Source organism: Ictalurus punctatus, chromosome 6 (genome assembly GCF_001660625.3).
Source record: "Ictalurus punctatus breed USDA103 chromosome 6, Coco_2.0, whole genome shotgun sequence".
NCBI classification, from domain to species: Eukaryota; Metazoa; Chordata; class Actinopteri; order Siluriformes; family Ictaluridae; genus Ictalurus; species Ictalurus punctatus.
The window spans coordinates 20,344,207-20,370,519 of NC_030421.2; the positions used below are offsets into that span (position 1 = coordinate 20,344,207).

Here is a 26,313-nt window from a genome sequence, read left to right on the forward strand (position 1 = left end):
TAAGTGAATGATTTTAATTCTTTCTACCTCCGTGTACATATCTGGATAAAAGTATTGGTTGAAATGTCACATTTTGGGCTCACGGTGCTTCCGTGAATACAGTGTCTTAGAGATGCTGTGCATACGTGAATCGACAAATTCTGTTACTACTTCAAAAGAAACTTCATTGCTTGAAATATCACTCTGTTTTAGTCCACGGTGCTTCCATGGCACAGGTTAGCACGTTATTCAATATAGCGTCTGATACCTGTTATTTGATTGAACATTATAACCAACACTGTCTGATACCCTCTCGTGATTATTAAAATATAATAAGCTGTAACTATGGGTGGAAATGGTATGTCTAAAATCACACAAAATCAGTGGATGTAGAAAAAAGAAAAAGATAACAAAATCTACCATATTTATTGAGAAAACAGAGCCCACCGTAGATAAGCCGAGCTCTGGCTCAGAGCCAGAAGGAGCTGAAGTGCGCTCTAGCGCACCATTCATACAAGTAGGAAAAAGTTTTACATTGAAACCTCCTAGTATTAGGGAAGTAAAAGTGATATGTGTTGCTCTGCCTTCAACAGATAAACCTGGTCATTCTGTTGATTCACTTAAACACAGCCTAGATACGGTCAGTCCAGACTTCTATGAGAGGGATAAAAGAAGTAGACGCAGAGTGTTTCATTTTTGTCTATATTGTTCATTTCATTCAGTGCTTTTATGTCTATAAATCCTGCAGAGATGTTAGGTATGATATTTGTATTGTAAATTACACTGCATTTTAGTTACTGTTGTTAAAGAACTTAAAGTTAGTCATTTTTCCTGGTTTGAAAGGTTGCATTATACTGGAGAAAATCTAATTGGAGGAACGTAATTTTAAAAATGATTGTCAACTTAAAAACTTGTGTCCATATTTATGGTAATTAAGTACATAACACTTAAGTTCCTTTTAAATAATATGAAAAAACTAGTTGGAACAACTTATTTTTATGAGTAATCAACTTAAAAACTTGTGTTTATTATACAAATTATTAATTTAGTGTTAATTGAAAATACATTTGATTGTAGAGGAAAAGGTCATTTCTCTAACTCAGTGTGGTTCGTTGGTTGAAATTAATTTAATTAAAAGTTGTCATAGCTTCATTACAAGTTGTCATGTTTTTTTTGTTGAGTGAGAGAGTGTGTGTGTGTGTGTGTGTGTGTGGAATGCACATGAATGTATTGATCTATGTGAAAGAACGTGTGTGTGTGTGTGTGTGTGTGTGTGTGTGTGTGTGTGTGTGTGTGTGTGTTGCCCGGGGGCCATCTTGACGCAGTCTTGCCACTGGATAATGGTGGTCACCAGGAAGTGAGAATGAGACCGATGCTGCACAAGTCTTCCTCACTATAATCAATTCACGTGCAACTCGAGTCCCAGTGTGTGTTCTCCATAATGGAGGCAGAAATGGAAACTTCGGTCTCGTCGAAATCGACGGACGAACTCCTGTGTGTGTGTGTGTCATATTTTTTGGTTGGACGTGTGTGTGTCATATTTTTGGTTGGATTTGTATGGAAATTCATTATTTATTATTTCATCAGCCTTATGTATGTATGTGTGTGGGGGGGGAACGTAACAGATTAAAACAAACCTTTATTATATAAACCATTATCCATGTTTGACCTTCACCTGTTAAGAAAATGATGGTTGGTGATGACCTTTTTAACGACAACTCTTAAGATAATGACATAAGTGTAGACCATATGTAATATTATCTTTGGTGTACATCTCTCAACATAATTATGATTGATGATGATGACTTTTGACCTGCCAAGATAATTATAATTGCTGATGACCTTTGACCTAGACCTGTCAAAACCAATTAATGATATGGACCATACAAACCAAACCTCTCTCTTATGAGTGTGTGTGTGTGAATGGCTGAATGAGACACAGTGTAAAGTGCTTTTGGATAAAAGCGTTATATAAGTGCAGACCATCTTTGGGGGCATTAGCAATTCCATAGTTCAGGTGTGTGATGCTGGGAAATGTAGTCCAGAAGTTCTCATAGTAAAAAATAAATAAATTTAAATATGTGACACTGAAGTTCAGATAGGCATCTTGTGTGTATTATTTTTAGTTAATACATCACATTTATAAACACACTCCCGGCATGTCACAACTCCTGACCATCTTGATATCATGTTTTATCACAAATTTGTCATCATTCCGTCTTCTCCTTTCAACCTACTAGGTAGAGATTTAATGTTTAAATGAAGTGCTCTCTTACAATGCATGATGGTAGATTCACTCTGTTAACTTCATCTAATCTGTGTTTCTCTTCGGTCTGCCATGTGGGTGATGATGCGCACGACACTGACTGCACGGAGCATCCGCTGCCTGAAGCATTAGAGGCGGTGCCTAAAACTTTATGGTATACTAATGAAAGCATACTAATAAAGGAGGCCTCATTAAGGTAACCCCTTATGCCGTGAACCCCAAAACTACTTGGCCCATTTATTGTAAGCAATATCCGCTATCAGTAGAAAAGGAGTTAGGCATACAGCTGGTGCTTGATTCCTTACTAACGTAGGGCATGTTCATTCACAGAGTTCTGCATGCGTGCTTCGAGGAGCACACACCTGAAGCTTGGTTGGAACATGTTTGACTGTTTGACCTACATACATGACTCATCACTCTGCTCTGATCTGTCACAGCATCCCCTAGAAGGAGGGAATGAAATACATGTTGATATCGGTGTTATAAACGTAATGACTCACTCTATACCCTTTAATTCTGCTCAGGCTGCGGAACTTGTTGCTCTCACACGTGCTTGGCATCAATTTAAGGGTAAGACTGTTACTATTTACACTGATTCACATTGTGCTTTCGGTGTTGCACATGATTTTGGTAAGATATGACATGCTCATGGTTTTTTGCCACTGATGGTACACCTATAACGCATTCCATGCTTGTTTATGATCTTTTAGAAGCCTCACTTTTACCTGACAGGCTTGCCTTGTCAGGCTTAACAACCTTATTGTTAAGGTTAAACGCTCCTCTAACGCAGAACAGGCCTGTGGTAAATTAACTCACTGATGAAATACCTAGGTGGGCCTTGAAAGAGGGCTTGTCCAGCCCCTTTGTCCAGAATAATGTCTCCATTTTTCACGTTTTCACATTATCTGACTCCTTGTGACATTGATGTCACTTTCTTACAGACACAGGCCTCTCCAGAGAACCTCAAGTTTTGGTCCTCAGAAGGTTGTTCCCCATTGCACACCGATGGTTTAAATACACCGCCTGATGGCCATCACACTCTTCCGTCTTCTGTCCTTCCATTCTGAATGGCTTAGTGGTTAGCATGTTTGCCTCACACCTCCAGAGTCTGGGGTTCGAGTCCTGTTGAGGCCGTGTGTGTGGAGTTTGCATATTCTTCCCATGCTGTGGGGGTTTCCTCTGGGTACTGCCAGTCCAAAGACATGCATTGTAGGCAGATTGGTGTGTCTAAAGAGTGTGTAGTGTATGAATGGGTGTGTGAGTGTGTATGTGATTCTGCCCTGTGATGGACTGGCACCCTGTCCAGGGTGTACCCTGCCTTGTGCCCGATGCTCCCTGGGATAGGCTCCAGGTTCCCTGTGACCCTGAAAAGGAGTAAGTGGTGGAAGATGGATGGACTTTCTATGCTCAAAGGAAAATTCCAATACCATGGTTAAAATTCTTGCAAAAGAAATTTAAAGTTAAAAAAACAAAAACTTATAGTGACAATGGGACAGCCTTTTGTTTCCAAGGTAGCACAGAAATTGTGCAAGTATCTGAACATTGATTGGCACTTTCATATTCCATATCATACCCAGAGCTCAGGGATTGTGGAAAGAAAAAATCCCAGCATTAAGGAACGCCTTAATAAGGGGCTCTTAGAGAAGTCTGAAACTACGAAAGGTTGGGAAAGCAGCCCATTATGATTTCAAAAAGAGATAATTGAGGCTTTTAGATTTGGCGTCATGGATGTGAAGAGAGGGTGAGCCCTCTTTGGCAGCCCACTTAGCCATCTCGTCCGCCAAACAATTACCAATCTGCACAGAAGGTGTGGCAATGTTTAACTCAGCATGATCTTACATGAGTTACGAGAGTTAGAGCGCATGACTGTAGTGGAGCCGGCTGTACTTCCTGAATAATTGTCAATTTGAGTGCTATCACTGATTGAGACTGACCACATCCATGTCTAACGATTTACATATAGTCCCTGAGGCCACGAAGCAAACCCGAACCATAACATTTCCACCACCTGCTTCATAATTGGTATGAGGTGCTTCTCCTGAAAAGCTGTCTTTGGTCTGTTCCAAACATGTCTTCTGTTACTGTGGCCAAACAACTCATTGATTCATCTATTCAGAACGCATTATTTCAAAAAGCCCTGGTCTTTGCCTATTTGCTTATTGGCAAACTGTATTATTGTCATAATGTTCTTTTTAGACAGCAAAGGCTTTTTCCTGGCACGCCTCATGCAGGTCAAATTTTTTTAAATAATATGGGGATCTTTTTAAATCCCTTGCCATACTCATAGGCATCCACAGGCCTAATAGAACTCTTTAGATCTTGGCATTATGACACCACACAGAGGAGTATAAATAAGACACATTCCACCTACACTCCCTAAGCAGGTTCTAATCACTGGCACCCAATCTTGAACACATGATTCTAATTTTATGGATTTAAAGGTGTGATGAATTTAGGGGTGTACAACCCCAATTCCAAAAAAAACAGTTGTTGTGTTCTCCAGGCTATAGAGGAAAAGGACCATCCAAGCTGCTATCAGCGTTAGGTCCAAAAGCCAGCATCTGCTATGGTATAGGGGTGTGTCAGTGCCCATGGCATGGGTAGCTTACACATGTGTGAGGGCACCATTAATGTAGAAAGATACGTACACGTTTTTCTAGCAACATATGTTGCAAAGCTAAACCACATTCTGCCCGGATTACAAGCGCATGGTTGCGTAAGCAGAGAGTGCAGGGCCTAGCATTGCCTGCCTGCAGTCCTGACCTGTCTCCGATTGAGAATGTGTAGTGCATTATAAATCACAGAATAAGGCAACGAAGGCCTTTTCTGTGATATTACACAGTGGTAAACAGTCGACTGTCCCAACTTTTTTGGAGTGTGTTGCAGTCATCAGATTTGAAATGAGTGTATATTTTCAAAAAGAAATTAAATTCACAAAGTAAAACACCCAATAATGTGTTAATAATGTGCTTTCAGTATAGTACAGGGTGAATTGAATTTTTAAATAATTATTTTTGTTTGTTTAATTTAAATTGTGAAAATTGCTTCAAAATTTAAATTTTATGTGTCATTTGAAAGTGTATCAACTTTAATAGGCACTGTTTCAAAGAGGATCAAATGTTTTCTTGTCCAAATATATTAAATAAAAATTTTTTTAAAAAACCTTTCCATGGGGTGTACTTATTTTTTTCACATGACTGTATGCATTTTCCAGTTACTTACACTTTCCCTGAGATTTTTTCTGACCTTTTTTTGTTCTATTACTACTGTATATTCTCTCTGAAAATGTAGTCCCGTTTCAAAATGGGTGACTTCTACAGATTTAATTTACAAATACAGTTGAGGAATTTGTGAAATCTTTCCACAAAAATATGTCACATAATTTTTTCTTGATTTCCCTAACAACTGTGCTTTCTTGGTAGAAAATGTGTTTGTGTCTCTTGTTTGTGGTAAATTTTTGTTTGTTTGTTTGTTTTTTATTTTTAAAAAAAAGGCTCAACTACTAGCATATCAAACTTATAATATATGAAATTATTAAAGGTGATGACTTAACTGGAACATACTGTTCAGTTAGCTAAAACAGCTAATGTTAATGATTATCAAAGCTTAGGTTGTTATGACATATTTTGACAGGACTGGTTACTGTTACAAATGGCTGTGAATGGAAAATCAAGACCAGAACTGAGATACTGAAATCTTTCACTTTCCTAAGTGATATGTCAGCAGTTCCTCAATTTTAGTTAACAAAGGTCTCTTTGTCAGACTGAAGTTAGTCTGAGGTTATATTTCCCCAGTGTATGCCATAGGTAGTAGTGTAGTGAACTGGGTAGAGAAAGAGAGTTTGTGGCTGTGTTTGGCTTTCTAAAGGGCTTCACTTAACTGTTCAGAACAGTAACAGGATGTATGGCTATATGTTTGCTTACATTAGCATGTACACACCAGATGCCATTTATTAACATAATTTCCTCATGTGAAGTGAGCATTTTTGCATTTTACTTAAAAGGGAATTTTTGCAGAACTGCACTCTTGTGTTTTCAGGATGCACCAGTGACATCTACAGGGCAGGTGCAGCAACAGTCTGCATGGTACTTGTAATGGAACATTTCAGTACAGATCAAACAGATCCTTTCAAACTGCCCATTTCAATTAATCAAATATCATATTTGACTGATTCAATTTTGCATGTAGCAATATAAAACCACCAAACGGTGGCATATACATTATAGCCTATGTGTAAGTATGGCATGTACAGAAGCTTGTACACAGCTTACTTAAATTTAGTTTGTACCAATCGATTTTACGGATTTGTTGAATAATTTTCCAAAATGAATCTATCAAGATTCCAGATAAACAATCCCATTCTAAAAATAGGGCGAATTCAGGTATATTGGGATATCAAGTAAACTGACAGTTCAAAGTAGCAGACAATTGAACTTAGCAGACAGTTTAACTTAGGAGAATTTATTTTATGGCCTGATATGTGAAAATCAAAACTGTTACTTTGCCCTTGCAGTGTAACTGCGTAATAGAAATAGCATGACTTAATTCATGTTATCATATAAGAGGATGTGTTTAGCATCCAACAAGAAATTGACCTCAAAAGGCTTCAGGTAGGATAAATGGCATATGCTTTGTCTAGTTATTTTTTCAGTAGGTTATAAAATTGTCATTATTAATATACACTATATGGGCAAAAGTTTATGGACACCTGATCATCACACCCACATGTGTTTTTTAACATCCCATTCCAGATTTTGCTCTTATAATAACCTCCACTTTTCTGGGAATGCTTTCTACTACAACCACAATTCCGAAAAAGTTGGGACAGTAAGGAAAATGCTAATAAAAACAAAGAGGAGTGATTTGCAAATGTACTTTGGTTTGTAATTAAACAAAAAACGTATAAAGACAAGGTATTTGATGTTTTACCTAATCATAGTTTTTTGAAGATAAACATTTATTATGAAATTGATGCATGCAACATGTTCTAAAAAAGTTGGGACAGGTGCATTTTAGGACTAATAGCAATGTGACAAGTTGAAATAAGACGGTGATGTGCAACAGGTGAGGCAATCGTCTAATCATAGTATATAAGTAGCCTCAAAAAAAGGCCTAGTCCTTCAAGAGCAAGTATGGGTCGAGGCTCACCAATCTGTCAGCTAACAGCATTCCACAAAAACAAATCGGTAGGAGTCTGGGCATTTCACCTTCTACAGTGCATAATATAAATAAAAGATTCAAGGAATCTGGTGCATACACAGATGTAAGTTAAGGCTTTATTATGCAAAGCAGAAGCCATACATCAACACTGTCAAGAAGCGTTGTTGACTTCTCTGGACCTCGCTTTCTGCATAGGATCATTGTCATGCTAGAACATTTTTGGGAGGGGGTCCTTAGTTCCAGTGAAGGGAAATTGTAATGCTACAGCATACAAAGACATCTTATACAGTTTTGTGCTTCCAACTTTGTGGCAACAGTTTGGGGAAGAATCAAATATGGGTGTGATGGTCAGGTGTACCAAAACCTTTGGCTATATAGTGTATAATACATATTTATCATGCAAATATACATAAGGCTTCTGAGAGTGTTGCAAGAAAACAAAATCACTTTCACAAGCTTATAAGCTCATATACATTCTGTAATTTCATATTTGCTATTGGGTTTGAATGCTCATAGGCTTTGTCCAGATACCAGGTGCATGACTGATATACTTATATACTTGTTTTTATCTGTTATACTTGCTTATACTGTATCTATCTTTATTTTTTATGCTTGTTTTATCATATATTTGTACACAAGATGGTTTGTGCATGTCCTCAGAAATTAATGTAATATAAACAGTGATATTTATATTTGGTATTTAAATTGAAGTGCTTCACTATATGAGCCGCTTGATACAACTGAACACAGATGAATTAACCCACTTTAGAAATGCTTTTGGTAAAAATTGACTTGATTTATAATTAATCACACAAATGTTGTTTATAAAACAAAAGCACTTTACAAATTGAAGTCAGGCTTGCATTCTGTTTATGATTCCTACCTTGAACCACAGAACTCTCCTTTGTGTTTGCTATTATTCGCTATCCTTGTTTGTAAATTCTGGTTTGCTTCATGCAAATGCTTAACATGCCTAACATGCTTGACGATATGTGCTAGCATAAATCATCCTTCACAACTGAAGTATACAAACCAGACCATATTTTTCATTGAAAACCTGGTTTGTTTTTGTGTACAGTTCAGAAAGTATTCAGACCCTTTTATATGAATTCATATGAGAAAAATATATTTGACGTGTATTCCCATTAGGGCTGCAACAACTAATCGAAAAAATCGATAATAATCAATAATTAAAATGTTCGACAATGTATTTCATTATGGATTAGTAGAGTCTGTGACGTCACTGTGGATAACCCCCATCAGTGACGTCACTTCACAATGGGGAAAAAATCATTTCTATGACTAAAACACATCTGAAAAACAGTGGAGGTCACAGAGTAAATTGCTGTGGGAAAAGTGCATGATCCAGGTTGTTCAAAACATGAGAATGTTTTATATTAAGTGCTTCAAACAAACTCGTAAGTGTATTAACGTGGCTTTTTGTGTCAGATGCTGTGACAGATGCATGTGCTGTGTTCCAGACATGTTTTCTTCAGCGCAGAAATGACATTTTTACATTTATATCCTTATTTGTAAATGTTAACGCAATAACAGAAGTAATTGTGTTTTTATGAGAGCAGTAACTGTAATGGGGTTATAACATGTAATTGCCTATAAATGTAAGAAGTGTCATACATTTACAGAATAAAGGAACATGTTACTGTGCTCAGATGAGTGAATGTGTGTGTTACTGTAGAACATTCAACTTCTTACCACTTAACACTTAGTTTGTGCTTTTTTTATTATTATTTTTATTTTTTTAGCATTTTTAATACAGTGATTTAAAAATACAATGTTAATATATATATATATATATATATATATATATATATATATATATATATATATATATATATATATATATATATATTTATCTTTTGCACGATATAGCCCACATAGATACATTTAATACCTTTTTCATAGCTTTCAATTTGCACAATGTTTGAAGGACAACACTGGGCAGAATGTGAAATAGTGTTGTTTTTTTTCGAAATACAGAAAATAAAAACTGGCCTTTTAATCCAACTAATCGATTAACTGAAGAAATAATCAACAGATTAACCGATTATCAAAATAATCATTAGTTGCAGCCTTAATTCCAATTGATATTTTAAATTTTTTAGTACACCTGGGTGACTACGAACAGGAAATTGTTCAACGATGACTTCCTGTTTCACAGGGGTATAAATATGAGGTAACACATAGGCCAAATTCCCTTAGTCATTCATAAAAATGGACCAAGGTATATAGGTGTGATGTGCAGCAAAAGGTTTGAAAAGCATTGAAAATGCCCCTTTCCAACATCAGGGCAATAATTAAGAAGTTCCAGTAAACTGGAAATGTTATGAATCAACCTGGAATTGGATGTGTGTCTATACTGTCTCAACGCACTGTGAAGAGGACGGTTCGAGTGGCCAAAAAATCTCCAAGGATCACAGCTGGAGAATTGCAGTTGTTACTCTTGGGGTCAGAAAGTCTCCAAAACTACAATCCGAAGTCACCTACGTCACATACACCTACAAAACAAACTCAAGCGTCTTCAGTTTGACAGACACAACTGGAATTTCAAATGGGATCGGGTTCTATGATCAGATGAAACCAAAATAGATCTTTTTGGCAATAAACACCAGAGGTAGCCATAAGTAGCCATATGGAAAAGTACCTCATGCCCACGGTTAAATATGGTGGTGACTATAATGTTTTGGGGCTGGTTTTCTGCTGGAGGACCTGGACATTTTGTTAGGATACATGGCATCATGGACTCTAACAAATATCAACAGATATTAAATGAAAACCTGAATGCCTCTACCAGAAAGCTTAAAATAGGCTGTGGTTGGATCTTCTAAGAGGACAATGATCTAAAAACATATATCAAAATCAACACAAAAATGGTTTACCGACCACAAAATCAAGGTCCTGCCATGGCCATCCCAGTCTACTGACTTGAAACTCATAGAAAACCAGTGGAGTGAACTAAAGAGGAGAGTCCATCAGTATAGACTCTCCATTTCTCAGGAGCAAAATGAGCTCCTGGGAAATGGAAGAAGTTTGGAACCATCAGGACTCTTCCTAAAGCTGGCTGTCCAAGCAAACTCAGTAACAAAGCTATAAGGGCCTTGGTGAGAGTGTGACCAAGAACCCAATGGCCGCAATAACAGAGCTTTAGAAGTCCCCTGCAAAAAAGTGAAAACCTGCCAAAAGGACAACCATCTCAGAAATACTTCAATCAATAAGGACTTTATGGTAGAATGGCTAGACGGAAGCTAATCCTGAGAAAAAGGCCTGTGGCAGGCACTTAAAGGATTCGGAGAGCATGAGAAAGAAGATTCTCTCATCTGATGAGACAAAAATTTATCTTTCTGGGCTCTATGCTATGGCTGGTTTAAAAAAACAAAACAAAAAAAAAAAACAGGTACTTCTAATCAACTGGGAATACCATTCCCATGGTGAAAGATGTTGGTGTCATGTGTATGCTATAGGAGTGCTTCTCTGTAGCAGGGATGAGCTGCAATTCTGAGGGAAGGATGAATGCAGCCAAATAAAGAGAGGTTCATGGAAAAAAAAAACCTGCTGCAGAGTGCAAACAATTTCAGCCTGAGGTGAAGGTTCACCTTTTACCAGACAGTGACCCAAACCATAAAACTAAGACAATGCTGGATTGACATTTTCTCTGAATGTCCTTAAGTCGCCTAGCCAAAGCCCAAACTTGAACCCTATAAAACATCTGTGGAGAGACCTAAAGATGGCAGTTCAAATTTCAAATTTCAAATTAAAATTTTATTTACTGATCACACGCACAACCACGGGCGCATGGTAGCTTAGTGGTTAGCACGTTCGCCTCACACCTCCAGGATCCGGGGTTTGATTCCTGCCAGGGCCGTGTGTGTGCGGAGTTTGCCTGTTCTCCTCGTGCTGCGGGGGTTTCCTCAGGGTACTCCGGTTTCCTCCCCCAGTCCAAAGACATGCATGGTAGGCTGATTGGCATGTCTAAAGTGTCCATAGTGTATGAATGGTTGTGTGAGTGTGTATGTGAGTGTGTCCTTCGATGGACTGGCACCCTGTCCAGGGTGTACCCCGCCTTGTGCCCGATGCTCCCTGGGATAGGCTCCAGGTTCCCCTGCGACCCTCGAGAAGGAGTAAGTGGTAGAAGATGGATTGATGGACACACAACCATCCACAGTACACCATGCAGTGAAATGCTTTTTATGTCTGTCTGGTGACCAAAAAAACAGAATTTACACAAACCAGAATTTACTTGCATACTAATATATATATATATATATATATATATATATATATATATATATATATATATATATATATATATATATATATATATATAAAAGACAGTTAGCAGAAAAAGTCTGGTCTATATGTGGAAGTGCAGACACACCGATCAGCCATAACATTAAAACCAGCTGCTGACTATTGTGTTATTGTGTAGGTTCCCCTTGTGCTGCCAAAACAGCTCTAACCCATCAAACCATGGACTCCACAAGACCTCTGAAGGTGTGCTGTGGTATCTGGCACCAAGACATTATCAGCAAATCCATTAAGTGCTGTAAGTTGTGAGGTGGGGCCTCAATGAATCAGACTTGTTTGTTCAGCACATTCCATAAATGTTTGATTGGACTGAGATCTGGGGAATTTGGAGGCCAAATCAACACCTTGAATGCTTTGTCATGTTCCTGAAACTATATCTGAATCATTTTTTCAGTGTAGCAGGACACATTATCCTGCTGAAAGAGGCCACTGCCATTAGGCAGTACGGTTGCCATGAAGGCGTGTATTTAGTCTGCAGTTAAGTTTACGTAGGTGGTACGTGTCAAAGTGACATCCACATGAATGCCAGGACCCAAAGATTCCCGGCAGAACATTGCCCAGAGCATCACACTGCATCCGTAGGCTTGCTTTCTTCCCATAGTGCTTCCTTGTATCATCTCTTCCCCAGGTAAGCGACACACACACCACACACACACGGCCATCCACATGATGTAAAAGAAAACATGATTCATCAGGTCAGGCCACCTTCTTCCATTGCTCCATGGTCCAATTCTGATGCTCACATGCCCATTGTAGGTGTTTTCGGTGGTGAACAGGGGTCAGCATGGGCATGGTTTGTGGCTGCACCATTTGGAGATGCTGTGACCCAGTCATTGAGCCATCACAGTTTGTTCCTTGTCAAAGTTGCTCAGAACCTTATGCTTGCAAATTTGCCAACAATATATAAATTTATATATTTTTTTGCTTTTACATTATAGGTTATTGTTTGTAGATTGATGGCCAAAAAAAGTACATTTAATCCATTTTCATTTAAATCTACAATGTAATAAAGTGTGCAGAAAACAAAGGGGTCTGAGTACTTACTAAGCTTATTTGCATCATAACTCAAAGAGGGGGTTTATGGGTATGCATGGCATGCAGACATGCTTTTACTCTCTTGCATGCAGCCTTTCTGTGAGCTAATAATGTGTCATTCATATCTGCATTGCTGAGTGTCAACCAGCATAGGTGAATGCTGATTGGCTGTTGTGTGTTCGTTTGTGTACCCAGAAACATTGAGATTGTGATGAGACTTTGTTAAATTTATTTGCTGGTTTTGTCAATTATTTACATCTACATTAAAAATACAGCTCAAGTGTAAACAAAAAAAAATGTAAACAATAACATTTTCCTTATTGTATCTAGTGCTTTCCATCTTCTATAGGCCAGAAACATGCTTGTTCTCACGAACTGCTCTTTGAAAGTGTAGTCATCTTACATAACAGGTTGAAATAGAATTTTTTTTTTTTAAACGTTTTCTAAAAATCTCATTTAAAGCATATTCAGGCTGTTAGTTTCTCAGGCAAGTGTATTTTATGCATTTTCTCCTCTATAATAAAACTCTTGCATGGGACAACTTTAAAATAGCAGCACAAGAGTTTGCCCTATCATCCTGAGTTCAAATTCTGACAATGCCCCAGCCATCCATGTCCTGGAACCAAGGGAACAAAAATGTCCATGGTCTCTGAGTGGGATGGATGACATATTCTGTCTCCCCTGTCAATCACAGTGATACTTGCTAATTCTGGGCATCTGTAAGCTCATTTGTACAGAAGAGGGTAGATAGTGCTTTCCTCTGAATGTGTTATGCTGCCCTGTGATGCTGCAAGATCAGCAGTTTGAAAAGATGTGTTTGGCTGCTTCACATGTTTTGAGGGGAAAGCAAACGTTTGCCTTTACCTTGCCTAGATGGTAGCTATCATGTGATAAGGGAGAGCTAGAGGTTGGGTAGGAATTTAAAAAAAAAAAAAAGAAAAATACAATCATGATATCGTGGCATGTGTGAATATAAAATGGCAGGCTTAATACCAATTGTAACTCATTACAATCTGCAGGATCATGCACTTTACTTTGCCTTTGGGTGATGTAAACCACAGAAAATCAATAAAACAATCTAAAGCATTCTTCATTCTGTGATTGAGTCTGGCTTTAAACACTAATTAAATTAACATGCTTTGAAACAAGCTAATTATATACCTTTTATCTATGTGTACAAGTTACCAAGATGGCTGCCACACATCCTGCGGTGGTGTGGTGCATGACTTTTGCACATTTTGCACAAAGTGTTGTATTATTTATATTTAAAGCACATGCCACTTGATGTTGCTCAATACTCAATACAATAATCAATCGTGATTTCTTTTTCCCAGCACTATTCACAACAAAGTTCTGCCCATTTTGGCTATTTTTCACTGCATTATTACAGTAGGTCACACCAAGTCTCAAGAAAAAATGCATGATTCATAATAATTCATAAAGCTGGACTGGATATAACAGGTTTGATTGAATTCAAAACCAGTGCGCCTAACCTAGTTTACTGAGCACAATACCTACACGTTCAGCCATTTAAAAAAATTCATCAAGCAAAAAGATGCTATTCAGCCACAGTGGCTGTTGGACTGCAGCACCAACATCTAAATTAGAGGATTTCACTCTGATGATTGAACGTTGTGGAGTATTTTTCATGTTGTCCAGCCTGTACAATATTAGAGACTTTTCTTCTGGAATAACTGTCCACGAAAAAGGCAGAATTGATATATATTAGAGATGCGCCGATGTATCAGGCAATAATCGATATCGGCCGATAAAAGCAATTTTCGACCATCGGCTGATAGTTTAAAAACATCCGATGATCAGGGCCGATTATGAGTCAATGAAAATGAGTTGACAAAAAATATATATATTGCACAAATAATACATTTGTAGAGTAGTATATTTAATATCCAGTTAATGTTAATATATAAAAACGTTTATATTATATATTACCAGTTTAATGTCAATGATGAAGTAGAAATGCTTTTGTTTGTGGTGAAGCCTAACAGGAGTTTTTTTTTTTTTAGAATTCAGTTAATGTTAATATGAATTAATAACATTCAATAAATTAAGAAATCTTACTTTAATCTTCATAAGTTAGTTAATGTGTTAATGTTAATTTGAGTAATGTGATTTCTGTTTATTTGCTCAATTATTGTGTATCAACAAATACTTAGAATAAAGTATTTATTTAAGTTTTTACTGAATGTTATGTCACACCTGCTGGCCTCATGGACGTTTGAACGACAACTGATACCTGAATACCTGACTGAGCACAGCTCTACACACGCCCCGCCACTTAAACCACGCCCACTTGCATATTCCAGTCGTTTCACGTCGGATCACGTGACTTGGCTCTAGCGATGGGAAGTTCGGATCATTTTACTGACTCGAATCTTTGAATCGCGTTCAGCAAAATGAACGTATCTTTTTTTCGAGTCATGTCGTTCATTTCAACAGAATACAATTAAAATATGATTAAAACAAAAAGCACGTTAGAACAGTCATAACATCGCGCTTTCTCTCTCTGGAAACGAATCACTCTCTAGGATAACTCGTTGTTCCCGAGTCATAGTAAAGATCCGTTCAAAATGAACGAATCATTCATGAACGACACATCACTACTTGGCTCTAGAGCAGCTGCGCATCTCGCACTTTCTCTTAACGCGTCAACATCTGAGGAAAAGGGAAAGTAAATTTAATTCCGACTATTAAACAGCATTGCACCGGCTGCCATAGGGATTACAGCATGGGCGAATGGACGGCCTTTGTGCTGCTGATAGCTGCGACTCTGTCGCTTGCTGTCGAGGTAAGAAAACATGGGTTGTGTAATGGGAGAGAGCCTTTCTCCCTGCTCGCTTATTCTGTCTTTAAAGGCACTGTGGGAAAAGCAGCTGGCGCGGCAGGCCTGTAGGATGCAGGCACAGCAAATTCTGTTGATGACAGTATAGTATGCAAAGCTTGCTTTCTCTTCTGTATAGCGGTTATTTACACCACCAGCTTGGGTGAATTGATAGATGGCTTGATGGCTATAATGTGTGAAGGGTACATGGATGACACTTGCCTCCAGTGGCAGGTATTTAATGAGAAAAATCCCATCATGGCAACTAAATGAAATGATCTCATGTGAATGTTTATCAGTAGTGTGGTTCTTCAGAGTGACGAACTGAGGATTAGTCTTCTGCATCTATCCATGTCTTTATATGGACGAGAGAAGGCACTGGAGCCTGCAGGAATCATTCAGACGCAGAATTGTGCATAATTTCCATGTTTACTGCAGGGATTCGCTGAACGTTTTCAACTAAATATAATGGTCATGTAAATATAAAACAGAAGAAGACCAGCCAGGCGACTTGGGTTTGAAGTTGCACCAGTGAAACGTCAAGGTTTGGTGAACAAACGCCAACAAATCACTCGGCCTTCTTCTTAAACCTCTCGATTTGAAACGACTTCAAGTGAATAATGTCTTTGTGTAGATTCTGTCGAATAGAGGTGATGTTATCAGCGGGGGTTGGTTGAGATTCGTCGAAATGAGCGCAGTGTCCAGCCTGGTTATGGTTTTGAGATGGAGAAGATGCTGCTTGACAGAAGCAAGATGGCGGCGAAGAACTGCGGCGTTTTATGAAGCCGACACGGCAGCGTCGTCCAGGCCCTGAGCAGCTGGGTTGCAGTGATTACCTCAGAAATACGCCTTATATAACGCAGCAGGACGTTGAGATACGATGCAATTACACTAGTGTAGTGTTTGTGTGCTCTGGTTTAGTGTAAATAATGTGAGACTTGTCTATGCCATCTGTGAATGCAAATGATTCAGCTCTAGTGTTGATATCAGTGGCATCTCTCTCTCTCTCTCTCTCTCTCTCTCTCTCTCTCTCTCTCTCTCTGTCTCTGTCCATTGTGGTATTCTCTCTCAGTAATTACAGCAATGCACTTCACGCTTCAGTAGTTTTAATTGTTGTAATATGTTTTCTTTGTATTTACTTGTAAAAATAAATCGTCAAGTGGTGTTTGTTTAATTGAAAATTGTACCTGCAGGCATTTAAACAAGATGTGTTGTGGAGCGCAATCCAGCTTCTTCCTACAGATGTGTAAAACTACAGGGTGTCCCAAAAGTCTCTATACAAGGGGAAATTACCCCCCCCCCCCCCTTTTTTTTAAGTAAAATGTTTTTCAAGCCTTTTCATACTCAGTTTATGTTATATAATATTTTTTCAGAGTCTTCGACAAAAGAAGAACGTACTGAAATCATTCTCATGGCTGGATTGGGAAGCTGTCGCAAGGTTGCGATGGACTTTAACAGGAAACGTGGCGAGCACATCACGCATACACGACAATCAGCACGTTTACATGAACAACAATAATCAGATATTAACCCGATTAAGACAATACTCTGATTAAGAAACTACCATGTAAACAGCGATTGTTGATGACCTTAATCCGACTAAAGTCATACTTGAAGTAAACACAAATTGAATTAAGATATGTGGAGTATTCCTATTTTAGACGCATTATCGACGTGCATTATAGACATTTACACACCTTAATCACACTATTATCATTGTGTGGGAGTTTTCACTGCATTGTGCGACAGGACATGTACACACAAGGCAGTGCTCAACTGTTTTACGGCAAACAGGAGAGCATGGCTGTGTCCGAAACCACGTACTTACCTACTATATAGTAGGTAAAATACATGTATATACATGCATCGGACGCCGCCCATGGCTTCAAGCATTCATCTATTTGCATGTATAGCATGACAAATAATTAACTGTATTTGAAGCTTTCGTAAAATTAAAAATGAAACACACAAAACTGTATACAGTACCATAACGAAGACGAACTGTATGTTGATACATGAAATTCTGGAGGGACTGTCGGACGGCGTGGCGTGGGGATGTAATGTCGTGTGCCGTTAATGGATCTATGTTCTATAACATGTAAAACAGGAACATGAAAGGAATATTCTAAAAGAAGCTCATATAAATGTCTTAATCACAATATTGTCTTATTCAGAATAAGGTCAGTAATTAGATAATTGCTTTCCATGTAAACGTAGTCACTGTTGCCAAAGTTATTAACAATTTCAAAAAGACTGGATGTGTTGGGGACCAACCGAGAAGTAGACATCCACGAACATCTACTGCCGAAAGCACAACCAACGTGGTGCTGGCAGATATAGTCCCCTCTGTATTGAGACTTCCGGGACAGCCTGTATTGTAAAGAAACGAATCAGTTTTGCCCTTTTTTTATGCATTCAGGCATACATGTATTGTTTTTCATGGGACAGTCCAGTACCACACGGTATAACAAACACACATGGTCCTACATTTTATAAGTTTAAATGTCAAATGTTGTCATTAAAAAAAAAAAGTTTGTTTAAATCGCTTTTTTACTGGACAGTACAGCAGAGGAATCTTAAATACAGGGTGTCCCAAAAGTCTCCATACATGGGGGAATTAATACTTTTTAGCAAAATGTAACTTTTTTTTACAAAACATCCTCTACATGATTGCCGTTTCTTTGTAAACACACACAGTCAATTCTCCCACTCATGATGAAATCATTTGGTGTTATGCATGTCCATTGCAACCTTGTGTCTGCTTTCTGGTCAATCCATGAGAATGATTTCAAGACATTCTTCTTTTGTCAAAGGCTTTCTTAACCCTCCTATTAGGTTATGAGTCAGTTTGACCCATTTCCCCATTTGAGATATCTGAAATACTGCTTAATCTCTCTCTCTTTGAAATGTTTTGACTTTGACTCATTTAGGGTCATGAACGTATATGCAAATATTCCCCCCCAACATAATAGGAGGGTTAAAGGTGAACTGGAAAAAAAAATCTTCAGTATAAATTAAGTATGAAAAGACATTTTGTGTTTGTATGAACATCAAGTGTTGATGTATGGAGACCTTTTGGGTCACCCTGTAAAAGCATCTGATGAGATTCCCATTGAGCATAGCAGAAACCCCAGACTGTCCAATTTTCATTAAACCAAGTGCTGATTAAAAATTGTCAGCCCTTGAAGCTCCTCCATTATTGTTGCTGTTGGTGTTTTAGTGTATCTCTATTATCTTGTGGGAAATGTCACTGCCATACAACCTACAGAGAAACCTACTCTAAAAGGTTGCACTATGTGATGGGGAAACACACACAGATGCTTGACCAGGTGGTACATAATGAATTTGGATTTGTAACTGTGCATGTGTGCCATAATGCACTATATGTTCTGCCAAGTCTTTCAACAGATGGCATAGAGTTAGCTGGTAAGGGACATGTTTTCACTATTTCATTTTTATTGAGATTCACCTAAGAGGCAGCAGAGGGCTTGTTTGTTGGGGATATTTTAGAAAGACTTTCATTTTTCTTTTAACATCCTCAGAGAAGCCCTTGATCAAACATCTGTAGTGGTCCTGAGATGCCAGAAGTGGAAAAATCCCACATCCTTGGACTATTATGTGTTATTTCCGGATGACTAGATATTATTCTAGTCTAGGATCTGGCATAATAAGTTGTTTACATCATCCATGTAACAAAAGATGTCTTTGTTGTGCCATGCACCCAGCAGTTTGTTTATTAGGAACATGGAGGAGCTGCTAATTGAGCCCAACTCCAGTTGCTCCCTGGTATTTATTTTCACTTTTTTTTTTTTTTTTTTTAGACTTTCTGTTTTGTTTAAAGGGTTGGGGGGATTGCTATAGCAATCCTATAATCCTTTGTGCCTAGTGAAAGTGTTTTCTGTAGCTTATAGGGGGATGTGTTGCATTATTCACGGGCAAAGCCAGGTCATAAAAGGCACATTTGAACAGTCATAACATCGCTCTCGCTTGCTCTCTCTCTCTCTCTCTCTCTCTCTCTCTCTCTCTCTCTCTCTCTCTCTCTCTCTCTCTCTCTCTCTCTCTCTCTCTCTGAAATATGGAATATGTATTGGAGGAAGTAAGATACATGCAGTCCTCGCTGAAACTATTGGAACAGCAATGGACAATTCATTTGTTTTTGCTGTAGACTGAAGATGTTTGTTATTGAGATCAAAAGATGAATATGAGAAGATAGTTTAGAATTTCAGGTTTTATTTCCTGGTATTTATATGTAGATGTGTTAAACGACAGAACATTTTGTATCAGACCACCCAATTTGTAGACTAGCAAAAATATTGGAACATGTGACTGACAGGTGTGTCCTGTTAAGACTGATTATTTAAACAACAAATAGCTCTGAACATCTGCTCTTGATTTTATCCTTCCTTTTCACCTGTGAAGACTGCATTTGTTGTTAAAAAGGATAAGCCAACATGAAGATCAGAGAGATGTCTATGGGAGAAAAGCAAGCCATTTTGAAACTTTGAACAATTTTCTTGACTTGCAAGGAGAGTCAGTATTTATACAGTTTAATTTCAGAATGATATAAAACGTCTCTTGGCTTGATCAAGTGCAAAAGCTCACCCACGTCTCCATGCCATATCTCTTGGTGGCAGGTGCCATCGGACGACTCGGTGGGATTGCTGGCCGAGCCTCAGGTGGCCATGTTCTGTGGGAAACTCAACATGCATATCAACGTCCAGAGTGGAAAGTGGGAGCCTGATCCTACTGGCACCAAGAGCTGCATCAGAACCAAGGAAGGAATTCTGCAGTACTGCCAGGAGGTAATGGGGTGGGGTAGGATGAGTTAATGGGAAGGAATAGAAACACAGAGCAAAGTTCATGTATAACCTTGGAGGACATATTGTAAATAGAATGAGATTAAATATAGATGAGTAAAAGTTAAATTTTTTCAGAATACTTCATGTGATTTGTGGTTTTATGTAAGTTGTAAGATATCTTAAAGGTATATAAGAAGATTAAAAGCTGTATTTATTTTTATACTGTTAAATCTGAATCTGTAAAGCCAGTAAAAGTCAGGAAACTAAACAAACATGCAGAATTGATTCCTGCTTAATATTTTAACTGAGTGCCTTCTGTTTGGAGCTGTCTTTATGGCAAATCCAAGAAATAGTGTCAGTGTTGGAGCAAAAACTGTATATGTTCTATCAAAATCTGTGATTATTCTATGGCTGTGTATTGTTTTTTATTATTTTATTTTATTCTTTAACCTCTGTACCAAATATAAGTTTCACTGAGTAGCTTGTTGTGTTGTAGGTGTACCCTGACCTGCAGATCACTAATGTAGTGGAGGCCAACCAGCCAGTCAGCATCCAGAACTGGTGCAAGAAGGGCAGACATCAGTGCCGCAGCCACGTACACATTGTAGTGCCCTATCGCTGCCTGGGTGAGTGTGTGTGTTTGTTGTGGATGTCTTTTATTATAAACGCGTCCATCTATCTCGTGGCTGGGAATGCAGCCTGTCCTTGACAGGGTAGTGTTGTCTCGCGTAGTGATATCAAACATGTGTTTAGTAACAGATTATGATATGTTTGTGTTTGCCAGTCGGAGAGTTTGTGAGCGATGCCCTTCTGGTTCCTGACAAGTGTAAATTCCTACACCAGGAGCGGATGGATATGTGTGAGAGCCACCTGCACTGGCACACTGTGGCCAAAGAGGTCAGGATCTACAGCACACACTGCACATGAGTATCAGTAAAGAATTTGCAGTGGGGTACACAAACTAGTATCATGTTTTAAAGCCATTTGTGTGAACTTAAAAAATTAATGAATTAATTAAAATTAAGCTATTATTAATCTAATGTTATTTAGCTAAAATGATCATTTCTTTGTTGGACCTAGCTGAAAAAGTTAACATTTAAATCTAAGCCAAACTAATACTGTTAGCCTGTACTTTACTCGTGAAGTAGTTAGTAATGTCTTGATTGTTTCTTTTTTACTGCATGTTAGGGAATTGTGCATTTTGTTGGGTTACATTAGCTACCTTAGGCCCATATTTGACAAACTGGCAGCTTTTATATATTGTTTTTAACTTAGCAAGCTCAACTTATGTTTAGGAGGTATGCAAGCTGATTGAATTTAGGTTTGTATTTTAATGGTTAATCACAGACTAACTGTGGCTAAATTAATTTTCCAAAATCTGCATTCCTACTGGGTCCTTACAGAACCTAAACCAAACCAGCCTCCATTTCATACAGAAATTGAAAATAATATTGAAGTCAAAACCACTTAAGACATACAGAACTATTGTAATGTTTCTGCATGCTGTCTGGCCCAATATGACTTCCTACATACCAGGTCTCATGCCCTTCCTGTCCCTCTCTCTTTTTCATGGCTCCTTCCACGCCTGTAGTCATGTGGTGATCGTTCGATGAATCTGCATGACTTTGGGATGCTGTTGCCATGCGGTATTGACCGTTTCCGTGGTGTAGAGTTTGTGTGCTGCCCGCTGGAGGAGCAGAGAGACTCTGAGGCTGAAGAGCAGGAGGAAGTCAACTCGGACGTCTGGTGGGGAGCCGCTGAGAATGAATACACTGACAGGTACACGCATACAGAGGGAAGACTGGTGCAGCACAGCATCACTAATCAAATACCCACTGAGACATGATATTCATCACACACACATTGTACCAACAGATTTAAACCCATACACTTAGAATCCCAACACATTAGCTGTAAATGACCTGGTTAGAATTCCAGATTAGAGCTAAATGTGGCAGAGGCTTAGAAACGTACAGATTGCTGTTCTCTCAGGAGCCTTAGCCAATGTTTGAACACACATTTTCCTTCTTTTTGATTCCAGCCTGCCCAAACAAGCCCCTACAGAACAGCAGGAACTAGAGTCTGTCAATGTGGATGTAGATGAAGACATAGGAGATGATGTAGAAGAGGGCTGGGAGAATGATGAGGATGGTGATGGTGTGGAAGATGATGAGGAAGACGATGAGGACGAGGATGCTATAAACGAACGTGACACCAGTGAGCAAGCTTCAAATGTTGCCATGACCACCACCACTACTACAACCACTGAGTCTATAGAAGAGGTTGTGCGAGGTAAGATGCATTTAAATATACGCATTCACATGAATGTAAGCGGTATTAATTATTTTAATCAGACATTTTTATTCTCCAGGTTTTGCTTAATTAATCACAAGAGGAAAAACTTTCAGACAAATAGCATTGTTTGTTGTGTTTGAGATGAGAGTCCATGAATGCTGTGCGCAAGTCCAAATGAGTGTGTGTGCATAAAGTTCTTCTGGTAAAGCCTGTCCACTCGGCTGCAACTTTGGCAACAGTCCTGGGAAATTATTTTAATTCATACAACACTAAGGTCCTGTGTACTTTAAAAGGGAGTAAGCCATGTAGCAGAAATGGATTCGTGAAATATGAAAACTTGACATAAATAATGTGTGATCTTGTGCTGAAATAAGATCACGGAAAAGTGATGAAGTGGTATACAGCTTTTTCTGGGAATGTCTAAACCGACAAAGCGATTGGCTCCTTTTACAGGAGGAGTTAAAACATAATATAGCTGCCATGTTTGTGCACTGCAGCATTTGTTGTTATACAGTGGCCTGACTCTTCCATTACCATATCTGGTGTGTGTGTTTGTGTATATGCCAGAGCTGAAGTCTTGATCAGACCACCTGATCATGAGGATGTCTTCTAATCAGCCTTAGTGTAAGGATGGCAATTAGACATGTAAAATTACCCAGATTAGGGGTACATGCAACTCTGTGCAAGCACTAATGATGGGGTCTTACTTATATTTTAATCCAGTCTCTTTTGTTCTGTTCTATTTATTAATGACTTGTAGGTTCTCTCCGTGAAAACAGACTGAGAGTTGGAAAGACCAAGGCATCCTAAAATAAATGACCTTGTCAGAGTTAATTTCATAAACACGCAAGAATGATACACACAGATAATAAAGTGTGGAGGCGGGGGCATACTTACACAGTATATTACACAGTGATGTAATATACTGTGAACCCTTTAGAATTTTCTATATTTCTGCATAAATGTGACCTAAAACAACATCAGATTTCCACACAAGTCCTAAAAGTAGACCACAACAAGAATTAAACAAATGAGACAAAAAAATTATACTTGGTCATTTATTTATTGAGGAAAATGATCCAATATTACATATCTGCGAGTTTCAAAAGTATGTGAACCTTTGCTTTCAGTAGTTGGTGTGATCCCCTTGTGCAGCAATAACTGCAACTAAACATTTCCAGTTACTCTTTATCAGTCCTGCACATCGGCTTGGAGGAATTTTAGCCCATTCCTCAGTACAGAGCAGCTTCACCTCTGGGATTTTGGTTGGTTTCCTCACTTGAACTGCTTGCTTCAGGTCCTTGCACAACTTTTTATTAGGTTAAAGCAAAACAAAGCCCTCATGGAAACAGAGTGCAAAATACCACCTTCTGACTTTAAGTTATTGATCAATCAATATATATTCAACAAATGGCAAGTGGAATGGGAAAAATCTCTAAATAAATTATTTGAAAAAAAAACCCTGTAGTTGGAAAAATATCAAGTTGTGTGCACAAGGTGCCGCATAAGTCACACCAGGCTGGTAAAGAACCACCAAAATGCCAATATTGTAACACTGCCTTGACTGTAAAGCCTAGTTTTTGGCCTTCGCTATTTTTAATGACCTGGGACAACACCTTTTATCAGGTCAAACTTTGAAAGACTTCTTTTGTAAGATGGACCCAGGAAAACTTTTAAAATTATCACAAGTAAATTTAAAGAATCTTTTATACAGTTAACATGTTGTACAAAGATGTCTGACTTTTTAAGCTGAATTTTATATATATTTGCCATGAAATAGCCATTGAAGCTGGTAAACTCTAATACAAACAAACAAACAAAAAATCATGCAGATACAGGTCAAGAGCTTCAGTTAAAGTTCACATCAACCAAACCTTGTTCAGTGTTTCAGAAATTGCTGATCTCCTGGGAATTTCACACACAACAATCACTAGAGTTTACACAGAATGGTGCGAAAAATAAAAAACACTGAGTGAGTGACAGTTCTGTGGATTACAAAAAAAAACATCTAGGCTTTTTCCATTCTTTAACTGTCTAGCTTCGGTGAGTCTGTGCCCATGATGGCCTCAGATTCTTGTTCTTGGCTGAGAGGAGTGGAACCTGATGTGGTGTTCTGCTGTTGTAGCTCATCCACCTAAAGGTTTGAAGTGTTGTGCATGGTGAGATGCTTTTCTGCTCACCATGGTTGTAAAGAGTGCTTATTGAGTTACTATAGACTTTCTGTCAGCTCAAACCATTCTGGTCATTCTCCTCTGATCTCTCTCATCAACAGTGTGTTTTAGACTGAAGACCGTCCGCGTACGAGAGTTTTTCGCACCATTCTGTGTAAACTCTAGAGACTGTAGTGTGAAAATCCCACAAGATCCTTTCTTAAATGTTAAATAAATGTTTCCTAACAAAAACCGTCGCCATAGCAATAATTCTTAAACTGCTTTGTTAAAGAACAACACATTTTAAAATCCATTTATTGTTAGTCTTAGATTATGTGGAGTGCAAGTCCCTGTGTATGAGCTGTTACTATAGAAACAGTAATGTGCTGGAACAAGAGTATTAATATAAACCCTTCCGTTCATGTTACAGCCAGAAATACCTGTGCTGTTATAAGAAAACAATGCACACTTTCTGACCATTCGGATTCTAGACCATGCTGTGGTATAAGATTCATTTAAAACACATTGGAACATTTTAATCATCCATCTTTTTGAGAAGTGGTCTTGACTGCAGCTCTGGTGTGTACACAATTGCGTTTATGTGTATAATGCGAAGCATCTCTCCCTTGTCAGCCGTGTGCTGGGCTCCGGCACGGAAAGGCCCGTGTGACGCCAAGCTGCCCCGCTGGTACTTTGTGGCCGAGACAGGACGGTGTGCTCCTTTCACCTTTGGGGGCTGCGGAGGCAACCGCAATAACTTTGAATCAGAGGAGTACTGCATGGCTGTGTGCAGCAGCAGCGTGTGTAAGCCTCCGAGACCACCTGTCCTGTCTAGGAGGGAGAGTGACTCTCTCTGATAACTAGCACTGTGTCTCTGTTTCCTCCGTCTCTGTGCTGCACTTTGCCTGGTTGCTTTAGTGTGCATGGACTACAGGACCCTATGAAAGGCCTGTTTTGAGGCACTGATTAACTTAGCTTTCATGCTCACTCTTACGTAAATGCTAAATGTCTATAGAAAGAGCAGTGTGATCCTTTTGTATTTGTGCATACGTGTGTTCTTACATAAGCGTTTCTACTGCTGTGTGCTTCTAATAACTGCATTGTGAATCATTGATGTTGATGTTCTCTTTATCTAAAAACTTGCAGTTCTCTCCTAACCTGCTCAAATGTGTTCTGTGTGACAGTAGCTGTGTTTTTCTTGCATGGTTTGCCTCTTTATTCCAAGTCCGGCTGGTCTGACCAGTCTGTGGCTATGACCCACATCTATCTATTTTCCACACAGTTAAGCAAATAGTTGGGCGCTGTGGGAGACTCGCTGTTTTATACCACCATCTTGATAACACATACTCGTACATCCACCACACAGGAGCTGGCTCACCAAAATCTGGAGTCTGACTACACACACAAACACACACACGCACACCCATACTGACTACAGCACACACAGGTCAGTTTTTCTGGACAGTG

At 38.7% G+C, this 26,313-nt stretch overlaps 1 protein-coding gene and 1 long non-coding RNA gene across 5 annotated transcripts in view; both read left to right on the forward strand.

The window, feature by feature from the left end:
* The window catches only part of appb (amyloid beta (A4) precursor protein b), a 36,830-nt gene that overhangs the window by 252 nt on the left and 10,265 nt on the right, over window positions 1-26,313 (forward strand). The window contains exons 1-7 of one of the 4 annotated variants that reach the window (XM_053680976.1): window positions 15,340-15,569; window positions 20,237-20,404; window positions 20,898-21,027; window positions 21,186-21,298; window positions 21,993-22,180; window positions 22,443-22,693; window positions 25,480-25,650. In XM_053680976.1, coding sequence (XP_053536951.1) covers window positions 15,510-15,569; window positions 20,237-20,404; window positions 20,898-21,027; window positions 21,186-21,298; window positions 21,993-22,180; window positions 22,443-22,693; window positions 25,480-25,650 — 1,081 coding nt within the window. In that variant the 5' untranslated portion in view covers window positions 15,340-15,509. Of the gene's footprint in view, window positions 1-15,339; window positions 15,570-20,236; window positions 20,405-20,897; window positions 21,028-21,185; window positions 21,299-21,992; window positions 22,181-22,442; window positions 22,694-25,479; window positions 25,651-26,313 lie in introns of those variants that run through there. The other 3 variants (XM_017469813.3, XM_047156102.2, XM_017469814.3) reach the window with 3 other exon arrangements.
* On the forward strand, window positions 8-9,070 carry LOC128632924 (uncharacterized). The gene is made up of 2 exons (XR_008396574.1): window positions 8-2,441; window positions 2,576-9,070. It is a non-coding gene; the product is annotated as an uncharacterized LOC128632924 (long non-coding RNA).